The sequence below is a fragment of the Aythya fuligula genome, chromosome 3, assembly GCF_009819795.1.
Source record: "Aythya fuligula isolate bAytFul2 chromosome 3, bAytFul2.pri, whole genome shotgun sequence".
Lineage (NCBI taxonomy): Eukaryota > Metazoa > Chordata > Aves > Anseriformes > Anatidae > Aythya > Aythya fuligula.
This window is the reverse complement of record NC_045561.1, coordinates 31,935,114-31,949,001: the sequence shown is the minus strand read 5'-3', so window position 1 is coordinate 31,949,001 and position 13,888 is coordinate 31,935,114. Positions and strand designations below refer to the sequence as shown.

The 13,888-nt window shown below is 34.6% G+C and overlaps 1 protein-coding gene across 1 annotated transcript in view; it reads right to left on the bottom strand.

Annotated features, from left to right (window-relative positions):
* Positions 1-13,888, bottom strand: part of TTC27 (tetratricopeptide repeat domain 27) — a 112,136-nt gene that overhangs the window by 23,067 nt on the left and 75,181 nt on the right. Inside the window, exons 11-12 of the mRNA XM_032185350.1 lie at positions 7,827-7,922; positions 5,539-5,661 (exon numbers count right to left, since the gene is read on the bottom strand). Coding sequence (XP_032041241.1) covers positions 5,539-5,661; positions 7,827-7,922 — 219 coding nt within the window. The remainder of the gene's footprint in view (positions 1-5,538; positions 5,662-7,826; positions 7,923-13,888) is intronic.

Here is a 13,888-nt window from a genome sequence, read left to right as displayed (position 1 = left end):
AATCCTGTTGGTGTATCATCTGTGGATTTTACATATCCTAAAAAGTATTCTTGCAATGACTAATTTCTTTTTCTCTAATTACTGTTTTCTGAAGACAGCAATTTCCATTCTACTATGCCTGAAAATGCATCTATCTTTAAAAATACATTTATCTATAAAAATGCATTTATCTTGGTATTTGAGAAAATATAATTAAAATATGTACAGCATTATGGAAAAGACACAAGCTTTGTCTCCCAGAATCTGTTATGGCTGCTACCAAGTTTTAAAAGCTCTTTATCTCAGGGTTTGCTATCTCGCTCTAACAATAAAATTATTGTTTCTCTTTTAAATAAGAGATAAGTCTGCTTTCTGTGGCTTTTTGAAACGATAAATACGCTGGACAGATCATCTGTTGTTCAGACTGAACTCTTACCTCAGTCCCCCGCTGCAAAAATGTTACATACATAATTCAGCTCAGTATAAATTTTCTATCTGAAAAGATCTATTTGAACCATGTGAACCAAGAGATCCAACACAGCCTGCCACAGAATTAGAATCTGACATTATAACACTAGTTTTTCTTCTATCATAGCTAGGTTATCTAAAATGAAAGCTGTGTTCATCTCTGTATTTAAATGACTGTTTTTCTTACTTCTATGAGAACTGTTTTATTTCCCATTCACATGATCTCTCAAGAATCAGTCAGCTATGCGAGTCTTTTGCTCCTCCTCTTCCAATCAGAAAACTCATTGATCCAAGTTGAAAGTCATCTTCTTGATGAAAAGTGACTTCTTCAAAAGTTTTACTTTGTTTTTGAAAGTTTCAACATATAATAATTTTAACACTTCATTCTTACTGTAATTTTTGTTAACTACTTTAGTAGGAAAAGTCTGTAAATACTTAAAGTGCACAAATGCAAAAAATGGAGTATATTGTTTAGATTTGTAAGGGGAACTTTTGCTAGCAAAAATGGAATCCCATTAAGAAGAAAATTAAGGGATGAAAGATAGGAAAATAACTCCATTATAGGTGTTTTTAGTGCCTTTGGAAGAGCTCTCCAAAGAAAAATGAGCAATTCAGAATCAGCCTGCTCAAAGCATTTTAAAATATGAAGGCTGCGCCTGTGGACTGTTTGGTCAAAGGACAATTTAATTCCTCTTCTCTGCCATTACAAGAGTAAAGGAATGTGTATTAACAACAGATGCTTAAGATTTCGTTGTAGTTTTCTAGAGCAGAGAGAACTGAGCACTTTATTACTGCAATAATCACATTAGGCACCAAAAGGTAAGTTTTTGTTCCTTCCTCAAATAAAAAAAAAAAAAAAAAAGGCTGAAATTCTGCTATGATGTGAAAAATTGAGTGCATACTGCTGCTTTACCTCTTCCTCAGTAGGTTACTCCCAAGCTTAGATGACTATTCTGTAGTAGTGCTTAGTACCAATCGTTCACCAGACCAGAAAGCCAACCATTCACTAATTGCATTTCACATTTAAGAGCATAAAGATATCATGATCTGGACTAAGCTTAAAAGAATCCATTGCCAATGTAAATATTTCAGCACACAGATAAAACAGAAAATTAAATAAGCAGAAGTCTGACTTTTTCTTCATCCGATTAGCTATCTGATCATCTCTGCCATGTTACAAATCTTTTTATCACATAAACCTTTTAAGGCTAATACAAAGGATCGTAACTACAAACTAAGACGACTGCATTCTCACAACATTTATCCTTTGTCTTCTACAAAACCAGATAATACAGGATTTCTCATTTTGCTATCGATTTACCTTTACAGAAAAATATTCTTTTCTCCTAACTTCATAGTAAACGGTTTTCAAGAACACACTTTTAATCATTGATGAGAACTCTACTTTTGCAAGGAGCAAATCTTATCTTAACAATAAAAATATTATCAAGGAACATTTTCCATGCAGTTCACACACTGTACATAAAAATACAACCACTACAGATTTATTGTTACTAATTAAACAGCTATTAAATATTAATCCAGATGTTTCATAACTGAAGCTGGTATCTAAGCTTGGTAAAAAAAACCCTCTCAATTAAAAATTACCTAAAAATAATCTAAAAAGAAACCATATAACTCTTACCAAGTGAAACATTTAATTATAACAACACTGCTTTTCACAGAATTGCCTATACTGAATTGGATAGAAATGCTTTCCCCTTTTCTGCTTGCACATTATTTGCTAGACAACCAGAGCAGTAGCATGAAGAAGCAGAACAGATGAGCATGGAAGAAAGTGAGAAAAAAGGAGAGCTTTTCAGTTTTAATTTAATTGTTGTCTGTAACTTCATGGATGACCTTGGTTGAGCCATTTACTCATCTTTCTCAGTTATGCAGCTACACAGAGAGAAAACAGACTTCGAAGACAAGTAAACAATGATATATAGTGAAAATCAACCAAGTTCTTGAACCATCTTATGAACTAATCAGTGTAACACTACCCAACTTCGCATCTGGGAAGCATTTCCTTCATTAAAAAGTAAACGTCGGGTATCTTACTATAATTGAGCTGCCCCACTTAAATGTTTTGAGCTGTCTTTGTCATGTTGTAATGAGAAAAATAACTCTGTGGAAGGTGGATTGCTGGGTAGGTTGGTCTAAGACCAGGCTGTGTGCCATGCTGTGCCATACTCTGAGGAAATGATGGGGACAGGGCTGAAAGCTGGTTGTACAGCAGAATAACAGCTCTCGTGATTTTGTCAAAGGTGAGAAGCTACTGTGCTCTAGAGCTCCTGCGTGAGAGAAAGGCCTCGCTTCTATTGGAAGAACTGAAAATCCACATCTGCAGCTCATCCCCTCTTTTCGTTTTCCTTTAGCAGGGAAAGGAAAACCATTTTTAGTGCAGTATCTATTTCAGGTGAGGTTGAAGAGTCATCACCTAAACAAAGAAAGTTGTCTGAAGTAAATAATACTCTCAAGATCTCTGGGTCTCCCTCACAACTGAAAGAATGAGAGAGACTTTTCAACACCAGTTTTCACTACAATGACAGAGGTTAGAATCTACTTTTCAGGAAGCCTGCTAAAGGAATACAAGTGAATGACAAGGCCACAGCAACCATCAACATACTGCGTGTTCAGATTGTAATACTTTTTTTGTTGATGTTTTTCTGTGCCCCGCTTTGCTCACTGCTTCACACTATGATACTCTTCTGTTGACTCATGTTATGATATCATTTTTTACTATTTTTGTTCAGATTATGAAACAAGTGAATATAGAGCCATATCTAAAAACAGTAAAGGATCCACAAAAAATGTTTTCTAAATGTGACATCTTTCTTTGCACAATTTGAGTTGATATATTGCCCTGTTATAACTGAGTGAACTATGCACTTCCAAGTGTATAATGTGGAGTTGTTTGTACCCGTATCTACATCCTCTGATTTTTCTGTCAGTGCACGATTTGAAAATGGAGGAAGGAACATATTTCTTTGATGCCTAAGTATGCAGACTAATCGATATTGCTGATATTTGTCTGTTTTATTAGTTTTTCCTTTTTTTTTTTTAATTAGGTTTTTCAGTATTTAAATTAATGTTTCCCATATAAAAGCAGCTGTAAGTGAAAAACATGCACAAATTTATTTAACAGAGTTTGTTCTTTTTGGCACATGTTTATTATGTCTTAAATGACATGAATGTCCACTGAAGAACACCTTGCTGTAGTATTTCCTCATGCATTTCAAAAAGAAAAAGTACGATATTTAAAAACCGCAACATTTTTGATAAATACACACAGTTCACACACTGCAAGCTTTCTGATAAGGAGCACAAAGTTACTCCCCTTGGTGTACGAATAAATATTTCTAATTTTCCAGCTTTTTTGATCTGAAGCTTTTTTTTTTTTTTTTTAATATCACTACTGTTACTTAGTACTTACATAGTGCTTTCTGTTTTCAAAGCACAGCCCAAACCCTCATTCTGAAAGCATTTCTAAGCAGTTTCCTGTGGCAGATATCCTGTCCTATTCTCTGAGTGCCATTTTCATAACTCCCTAAGGGCAGCTTGTGAATGTAACTAGGACAGAATGAATTTCCAGGAAATGGAAAATATTGACCTCTACTTCTCCACTGTACTGAAAGATTGTGGTATTAGCATAGTACCCCCAAGGCATGCATAATGTGACACAGAATTGACAGCAAGGTATACCTGATAGCTTATAATGATTGAAATCTAGTCATTGGTGAATGATAACAATAATAAGTAAATATGAGAAATTCTGTGTTTTGTCTATTGTTATAGATCTCTGTTCAGTAAGCTTAAATTACTATAAGCAATGTCTTTACAAAGGCATACATATATTTAATGTTACCACATACCAAACAGAAGAAGAGAACAGAGAGGAAAACAAAAAAGATACTTTTGTCCGAAATTGAATATTTCTGAAAGTTATCTAAATACTGAAAACAATCCTTGATACTGTAAGTTCCTGTTACAGTCCCTCTGTGTGATGGATTGCACCAGAAGAGAACACAGCTAAACTGACACACAAATAGGTGTTGCTTCCAGGCATCACTAAAATCCTCCTACTAATGCTCTAACTGGAATAGCAAAAATATCAAGCTGCTACCACCTGCTCACAGCATTTTTTAAAAATTCTGTCATCTATACATAGCTAGATGATGGTTTTTAAATTATCTCTGCCTGGAGCTGATCACATGTAACTGCAGCAGTTTTAAAGAAATGACAGAGAGGCTCAGCAAAATATCAACAGATTTCACAAAATAAGATAATGCCTTTTAATCTTAGGCCATTTTTTGCCTCAAGTGTTTGATTCTGTAGTTTTTATATGTTAACATAAAGTAATTAAATACATCAAGCACTGATGTTGTTCTGTTTAAAGCACTTGTAAAAGCTACAACTAATGGTTGGAAATCAAGGGAGAAAGAAAGCAGATTCCCTCCTGATAAAGCTCCCAAACTCTATCATGAGTGACTGCTACAACCTTCATTCAATACCCATGTTACACCTTGTTGCACATCTATAATTGTTAACTTAATTTTCCTTGAATATTTGGGAATTGTTTCAATGTGTTCAATTTAAGTGTTTTCTTGCATCCTGAGTTATTTATCCACTTCTATTTCATGTAGTCATTATCCCAGATTTTTTTATTTTTATTTATTTATTTTTTTTTTTTAGCATTCACAGGTAATAACAGACTCACATGTCATGTGTCCTAAATGGACTTTTCTCACAATAACCCTACAGAAGTACATGTCAATTATAAAGTTATTCACTGAGAGAGTGGTTGGGCACTGGAACAGGCTCCCCAGGGAATTGGTCAGAGCACCAAGCCTGCCAGTCTAAAAAGTGTTTGGGCAATGCTCTCAGACACACGGTCTGATTATTGTGTAGTCCTGTGCAGAGCCAGGAGCTGGACTCAGTAATATCCTTGTGAGTCCCTTCCAAATCAGGACATTCTATGATTCTGTAAGATTCAGTAAGGTCATCAATGCATTGACAGCTCAAGTCTGACTGCTTCTTATTCCTGTTCCCACCGCAAGACTCTCAGCTGTGAAAAACAGTTTTTCTTACCTTCCCATGCTGTCCTGCTCTTTCATAGCAGATTACTGCATCTTCCCACATTTCCAGCTCCTCATATATCTGTAAGGCAGAGCTGGTGCATCCAAGCTCAAAGAGTAAGCTTGCAAGCTGGCGCTGGAAAGATAAGAAATTCCACAAAACTGAAAGAAGGTACACAGTCCTCTTTACGTTTTTAAAAGATGTTAGAGGCATTTCTGACATCAACAAGAAGCAGACAGAATATGAAATTACTCTCTTGAAACCCCAAGCTGGAGCCTCAAAAATTTATATACCTTACAAAAAAATCAATAGAAAAATAATTGCTTTGATTTGACTCCAATTTATGCCAGTAACTCAACTACTTTGAACTAGTTTACAATACAATATAAAAATAGAAACACACATGTGAAGGATGAATTGAGAGGAGAACTTCCATCCCTTAAGTGAGGCACATGGCCCATGCGGCTGGAGAGCAGCTGCAGCAGTATGTTGGGAACACAGAGTGGGAAACAGCCCAAAGGAAGGCAGTAAAGTTTCTTCTAGCAATGCCTGCCATAGCAATCTGTACCTGTGCAAACACAGATGGAGAAAGGCTCTGAAACAATTGTGCTAGGGACACTGTAAGAAATCTGTAAGTGCCCCAAACAACCACTGCAGAAGTGCGTTAGTTTCCAGTCAAATCCGTATTAGATTGGGGTTCAGGTTCAAATCCTTAGTTAAGTTTTCCTCACAGATAAACCAACCCCTTTGTTATTTCAGATCCAGCTATTACTTCAGCGTGTTTAAGAAAATAAGAGAAGAGTTCTTTCAATTTAAAAACAAACAAGGTATGTTTTTATGACTTTGAAAAGTTGCTTTTGGTCTTCTGTTTATTTTTTTTTAAGAGGAGTTTAAATTCGCATATAGGTTTTCATCTCTGAAGAAAGGATAACTTATTTACTACGGGTAAGATATATACAATCTGGTTTGCAAAAACAAAATGAGAACAATCTGTATAAGGACACCTAATTATGCTATGAGATCCCACACAGTGAACCTCTGCAGTGATTCTGGTGATTCTGAACAGATTCTCTTTAGTTCTGTGTAGATGGCATGGATCTCTCGTTACAGGCTTGGCTTCAATGTCTGTTACAAATTTGAGGAGTCACCATACACTAATAGATTAGCTGTCAAAAAAAAATGAAGTTGAGTACAGTTCTTTTAAATAAATGCATAAACTGTGAAAGTCTGTAACTAAGTAATTTGTTCACTTAATATCAATTAATTTGAAAAAAACGACTACATTTTCCAGCGTCTGAAATTAAATAAGATTTATGTTTTATGAAATTTAGAGTCAAATTTGGTAAAATTTATATAAGCAATGCTTCTTCATTACTATAACTAGAAGACTGCAGTCTTCTACCATTATGAGCCCCTATTTTAGTATTTCTATCTTTGGCTTGGAAAATTGGCTTGGATTGAAAAGTGCCACTCAGACAACTGGAAATGAAAACCACATTTGCTAGTTTTATTGCAAATGCCTGTTGAAAGATTGTGTGGAATAATTTGAAAATGCTTGGAGAAAATATGACTGTTAAAGCAACATGCATCTAGGTTAGAAATCAAAGGAATAAAACACCATTAAAAAATAAACAGTATGCGCACCTTTGGAGATAAGTAATGCATATATTTTCTTAAGTTTGTTGTTAAATGCAGCATTATCAGATCAGACTAGTATGTACATTTCTTCTCTAGAATTTATGTTCAAGATAATCGTTTTAGTTTTGGAAAAAAATCTCCTTTCAAAACTAGCAAAAAAGGGCACATCCAGAAAATAAAAGCTTTGTCAGTTAAGCGGTTCTTCGACATACTTTTGTCTCCTATTTGGTTGCTTTGACCATGATCCACTTCCTGAAAACAACTCAAAGTTAATCATCATTACAGGTCAAAGAAAGATGCAAATAATTGTGGTATAAACATCAGTAGCAAATAGTGATACAATGAAAAGATTATTTTTACACAAGGTATGTCAGAAGCTTGAAAGTTTGCTTATTTTTTAAGGACAGAAAAGGGAAAATAAAGAAGAACCACACTACAAGCAATTACTCCCATGCATAACAGAACAAGACATCTGGAAGTAAAACATTGTACAACTTGGTTACTTTCCAGAAAAACCTACTGTGTTCTTACGTTACACCTTTTTTTCCACAGTGTTCCAACGCAAAATCACAGCATACCACCTTGACTTTGAGTCATGTAGTATCAATATTGATGAGAACTACATATTGTTAAAGAAAGCTTCAAATGAAGTTGATTCATACCTGTATGGCCCAACGTGGAGGCACTTGACAGCAGTAGAAAATCTTCATGCGTTCAGATACTGAAGTATTTGCATCCTCAAACTGGTCTGCAAGTGCCTGTAAATGCAAAGCATATTCTGATTTACTATTTACTTAAATTTAATCAACCTAAAAGAAAGATAAATTCAAAGCTTTAAAGAGATTAAAATTTCTGAGTGCAACTTCAGAGGAGGAAGAATCAAATTTACAATCCTAACAGTTGCACAGGAAAATTGTGTCAAATGTTAAAAGTGACCTTGCCTAATGCATTTCAGTTTTATGGCTAGATTTTCACTTCAAAGTAGTACTGGCATGCTGTAAGCATGAAATTTCTTATTTAAAAAAAAAAAAGACAGAAAGGAAGACTGAGCCATGCTTTCGGAAACACGCTTCTAATATAGAGTAAGTTATTGTGACTTGGAGTGTAATTCAATTCAGCCTTTTCTGCTTTGGTAGGACTCTCTATTTATGATGAAGAAATATTGTCTTCTGAAATTCTTTGGAAGGGAATAACAATGTTTGCATAGCAAAAATGTAGTAACTTCAGCACTAACTTTTGTTCGTAAATTCACTGTGAAGGTAATTAAATCAAAACTCAATAGCAGGAAAAATAAAATGTTAAAAGGTAGCTAAAGCCAAAAACTTGGTTAGAAATTTTAAGATAAATGCACAACTGTTTTTCAAAAAGCCAGACCTCACTAAAACAGCAAATTTAAGGCCAGACTTACAGAAAAAGGAACATTAAATTACTTGCATTCACATGATTAACCTATGTAGATCCTGCATATAACTTTGACAAAGATTTATTGGAGGATCTAAACTAATTCTCAGAATTTTCTCAGCATAGGAAATAAATGCAAAGATTCCCAACAAAAAGAAAAATGGGATAGGGTCTCTCTAAATCTTTTTGCTACCTAACCATATGGGAATGCAAATAAAAGTTCTGTAAAATTAAAATAAGTATTTACATGATTTAAGCTGCAAAGAATTTTGTAACCACTATTGATGGCAACAAGATTTATTAGGCTGCTTCATTCTGTTAGTAAGAAAAATTAGAACAGGTAACAATAATTTAGGCTTTTAAATCCATGTTTAAACTCCTAGTTTTAAATACAAATATTTAAAATATTTGATCTTATTCACATTCACTCTCAGAAAATTATTTCTGGAGACCTGTTCCTAGAGATTACACGGAAATCTACCCCAAGAAAACTGCTGAATTGTATTTGTAAAGAAAGGGACAGACTTACATAAAATCACATTTCTTCACATAGTTCTGAGCAATCCAAAAGGAGAGAGATCCAAATAAAATCTTTAAAGTAATTATTTAATTACAGAGTTTACTTGACTATGAATAATATAAAAAACTATTCTGCAGTTTAATTATGCTGAAATGTTCTAATACTATGCACAAGCATGTTTTTCAAAATACTGCCACTACTAGAACTGAAAAATCATCCAGTTCCTCAGGGCAATCATTTTACAAGGCCAAAGTAGTAAACTACAGTTAGAAATTTAAAAAAATAATAATTGCCTAAAGTCTGAACAAAGCCAGAAAATCTCATACACGTCCAGTAAAATAACTTTTTTTTTGAGGTGAACACAAGATGGAAGGCAAAAAATCTTTTAAGTCGTTCAAAATGTTTTGTTCTTGTTTTAGCTTCTCCCTCCTGCCCTCCATTTCAATTGTTCCAGAAAAAAAACGTAATTCAAAGAAAAACTATTTTTCAAAAGGAAGCAGTTTGGAAAACGTGTAGCCATATCCCCTTTCTACCCTTTCTAAATAGAAAGGTCTAACTTAAATGACACCTTGAAGGAGAACATGACTTAACAGGCAGAATTCTCCCCTTTCCCAAAACACTGCACTCTGTTTAGAGTTCCAACAAAAACTAAAAATATATGTAGAATATATGAGTATTATACGATCCTTAAAAAAAAAGAATAAGCACTAATAAACTTTGAAGTTATTAAAATCCCTTTTTATGCACTCACATGTTGGAAAACAAACAAACAAACAAACTTTGATAATTCTAACTATTAGTGAAGTATAGAAAAGAAGTTAATAAAAAATTACTGAATTGTATGCTTCTGAAAGAGGCTTAAAGAAATAAAATTTGAGTTGCACAGCAGAAAGAAATTAGAAAGAAAATTAGAACCCTAACGTTATTGCACAGCTGTCTAATCATAGAACTATACATCAAAAAGATGAACAAAGAAGAACTGCCAAGAGACCTTTCTTATTAATCATCTGTGTTAACACTGAATCTTTGCACCATAGTCAAAAGTTGTAAGACTTGGTGTCTCAGTTTAACCCAAGTCTCAAATTCCTGCCTTAAAACTAGCTAAACAGAACTAAATCAGAAGCCATCTAGAATTTCACAAACCCTAAAACGATGTATGAGTTCCTTTACATGCACCACCTAATAACATTAAGCTCAGCAGATCAACTCCCTCTCCCTGGTTGTCCATGTTACAAAACCTTCCTTTTCCCAAGGCTTCAGCTGCCATAGATAAGAGTACAGTACAGAAAGATATACTAATACAGTCTGGAGACAACAAAAACAGATGTTTTTGATGTAATTTTTTTTTACCACAAGCGAAGACTACATTATAGCCATAGGACAAAAAAAAAAAACCGCTCTAGCAACTAAAATTTATTCTCCCCATCTCATTCTCAAGTCTTCATTATGAGGCTAAGAAGCCCAATAGATGTCTATGTTTTGGATAATTATATCACATAATTTTGAAACGATCGATTTAGAGCTTTTATCACTTTACTAACCAGTCTCAGGCTAATTAATTTAGTAATCAAACTCATCTGATTTTGCCTACAAAACTTGTCTACATGTTAATGATTTATTTCAGCTTGGATGTCATTTCCTACTACACATTCTTGCTTTGCTTCTATGTTCAACATCAAATGTAACATCACCAGGGTCCTGAAGGCAAAATACCTGCTTTAATTTTGAGCCTAGCTAAATTTCAATCTCTTTATCCTCTCCACATCTTTTACTTGTATGGCTGATGGAAGTACCATTTTTTCTTCTAAACCAGACCCTATCTTGGTACTTAACCTCTGGAAATACTACTATAACCTTATGGTTCCTGGTTACTAATATGTCCTTTCCTTTGAGGCATAATCCTATTTGATTTCTCAGCTGACCTACAGCACTTCTCTTAAACTTTTATTTATCCAGCTGGTCTGAAATCCTTCCCTCAAAGTTTTATCCTTTTTGGTAAAATATAATTTTCAGGTAGTTTTTTGCATCTTAGGTAAATAAATGGCAGACCTTCACATCCTTCCTTCCATGCTTAAACTCTTTAGACCAAATGAAATTGCTTATTTAGTTTCTCATAAAGTTGTCCCTTTGCATGTAAAACTAGCTACATACATTTTTTTTCTTTAATCTCAGCAGAAGGATCTCCTGATCCAAGCTTATTTGAGGTAAAAATCCCAACACAAACGTCCCAAATCCCTGTCTTTTCAAAATAGTAAGGTACTCGCTACTTATCAAAGACATCTTGAAAACAGCCTAACGCTTTTGTTTGTGCAACAACTATTCATTTCCAACCAAAGATGAGTTTGTCCATAACGAAACCTTACATTGCTGGTCCCATCAGCATGGTCCCAAAAACATCTCCCTCAAAATAGTCTTGACCGACAGACAAAATTTTATCTACACAATTTTGTCTCATTTTCTTGTGTTTTCATATCGTTTATCCATAACGTGACTGGAACCCTTTTCCATTAACCTATCTCTTCTGACAACCACATTTTCAATTTCAGTGTTCCAGCCACAGTTGTTCCACCTCACTTCTTTCTTGATTTATGCCAAAAGAAATCTGATAACTGTCACACGTTTTGCTTTCTCACTATCACCCTGGTCCAGCATGTACTACTCAACTCCTGGCAAACAAAAGAGAATGAACAGATCAACTTCAGAGAATGAACTTCCAATCTCTCCTATCATGGAAACACCAGCCGTACAACCTCTTAATGAAGCTCATGGGATTCTCAAGTCCTTTTTCTTTATTTTCTCCTAAATGTGATGACTTCTTAGAATCCCATACACCAGCCTGACCTCTCCACGCTCTGCCTAACTAACCATTTCCATTTTCCTGGTCCTTCTCCTGTTTATATCCATTAACTCTGTATATGTTTTAAAACAAGCAAATTGACCTCACAGCATTACTGCTCTTATATTCTAGCTGTTCCCTTCACTCCATGCTTCTTACAGTAATTCTCCTGCCAGCTGTGTGTTAGGTTTATTTAGCATGTCAACAAATCCTTAGCAAACTATGCAGTCTTCTTAGTGTTTTCCTGCTTTACATCATCAAAACACCATGCTTCAGCATTTGTATTAATAACTGATGGTTACAGTTTGCTCGTAAGCTTTGCCAAATGATACTTCATGCAAATTAATTTACTCAAACGTGATGAAAATACCACAGCTTCTGTATCCATCTCTGTATTTTCCCCTGCTTTGTCCCACTTCCAATGCTACTCCCCAGCATCAACATCAACATCATCCAACCTTTACAGGGGAAAAAAACAATTAACCCTCCAACAAGTTCTCTTCTTTTGCTCAGACGTGGCTTTCATCCTCTTGCTTAGGGTACTAACAGCCCTTTCTTAGGCTTAGTAGTTAAGTATTTACTACCAGATACCATAAACAGGAAGCTTTCCCTTCAGAACTCCACTGCAGGAACTGTACTCATGAAACACATGTGCTACAATTACAAGTAAGATGCTGATAACCAGCAGACTGAAAAAAAACTCTATATAAAGAACAAAGTCTATACTTTCCTTACCAAATGTCAAGACAAATATGTATCCCATTTTATTACTCTGCTTGCTAAGCTCATGAAAACTAAAAACTGCACAGCACTGTAACCTAAATAATTCTGTTTCCCTAACACCTACCTAGCCCCCCATTCTGCAAAAGTATACTAGGAGTATGTCAAAAATTAAATACAACCTCAAGAAAGTAGGCAACAAATACAAAGAATTAAATATACAGAATAATTAAGGTTTCCCATATTTTTCCTTCCTGTGACTAAAATCAGATATAGTACATTAAGAAAAATGGAATAAGTATTTTAGTAGCTTGTGGATATGTAATTTCATTGAGTTACACTCTTTTGGTAAACATACTTCATAAAAGCAACAAATCATGTTTACAATCCAGACAAACTTGTTTTAACAGCTCTCAACCCAAGAGCTCCTGAAAGCAAGACCACTGAGACATAACCAGACTTCTGAAATCCAATGGTCAAAATAACTTCATCATTCAGCGAAGTAATGCCAGAAATCATGAAGCAATAAAAACAGATTTCATACAATACAATGAAGTTTTGTGTAATAGGAAAGAATAAATTCTTGTTGATAAATATGAATATCATGTGGAAAAAATAAAAACAGTTGAGATTAGTCTGAACTGTGAGATGGAGATAATAGCCAAATAGTTATTACCTTATGGATCGCCAGTTTTATCACTAGATAAAAAGAGAAAAACCGTACATTTTGGCTTACTGTAGCATACAGACATTATTCAGAACAACACTTGGACATTTAAGACGTGACGTTGTTGCTCACGAACTTAACTGACTTGAAATCATGAGCTATTCTTTCAAAAAGGTCAAATTTTTAAACGATATATTTCTGCAAACGATGAAAATCTCTGAATAGTCAATAACTAAAGCATCCAAACACAAAACAAAAGCTATTAAACAAGGATATATTTCAACATCAAGAAAGAACCCCTCCCTCCCTTTATCTAATTTTCTAAGAGGAATTATGACATTACAAACTTAAGGCAAATATATTACAGGAGACAGTACTGTAAACTGATTTGTGATTCATGGAAACTCTAAAGACCATTTCCTGCATTATGAAGAGATGTCAAGATCTCTGCACAGCACTCCTTTCTGGTGATTTTACATTACTCAAATTTGCAGAAGAATGAGTACGTTCTGTGAAAACTCTGCAAAAGATCAATTCTGAAAAGGGCAACAATCTTACCCTCCTTTTTCCTCCTTCAAAT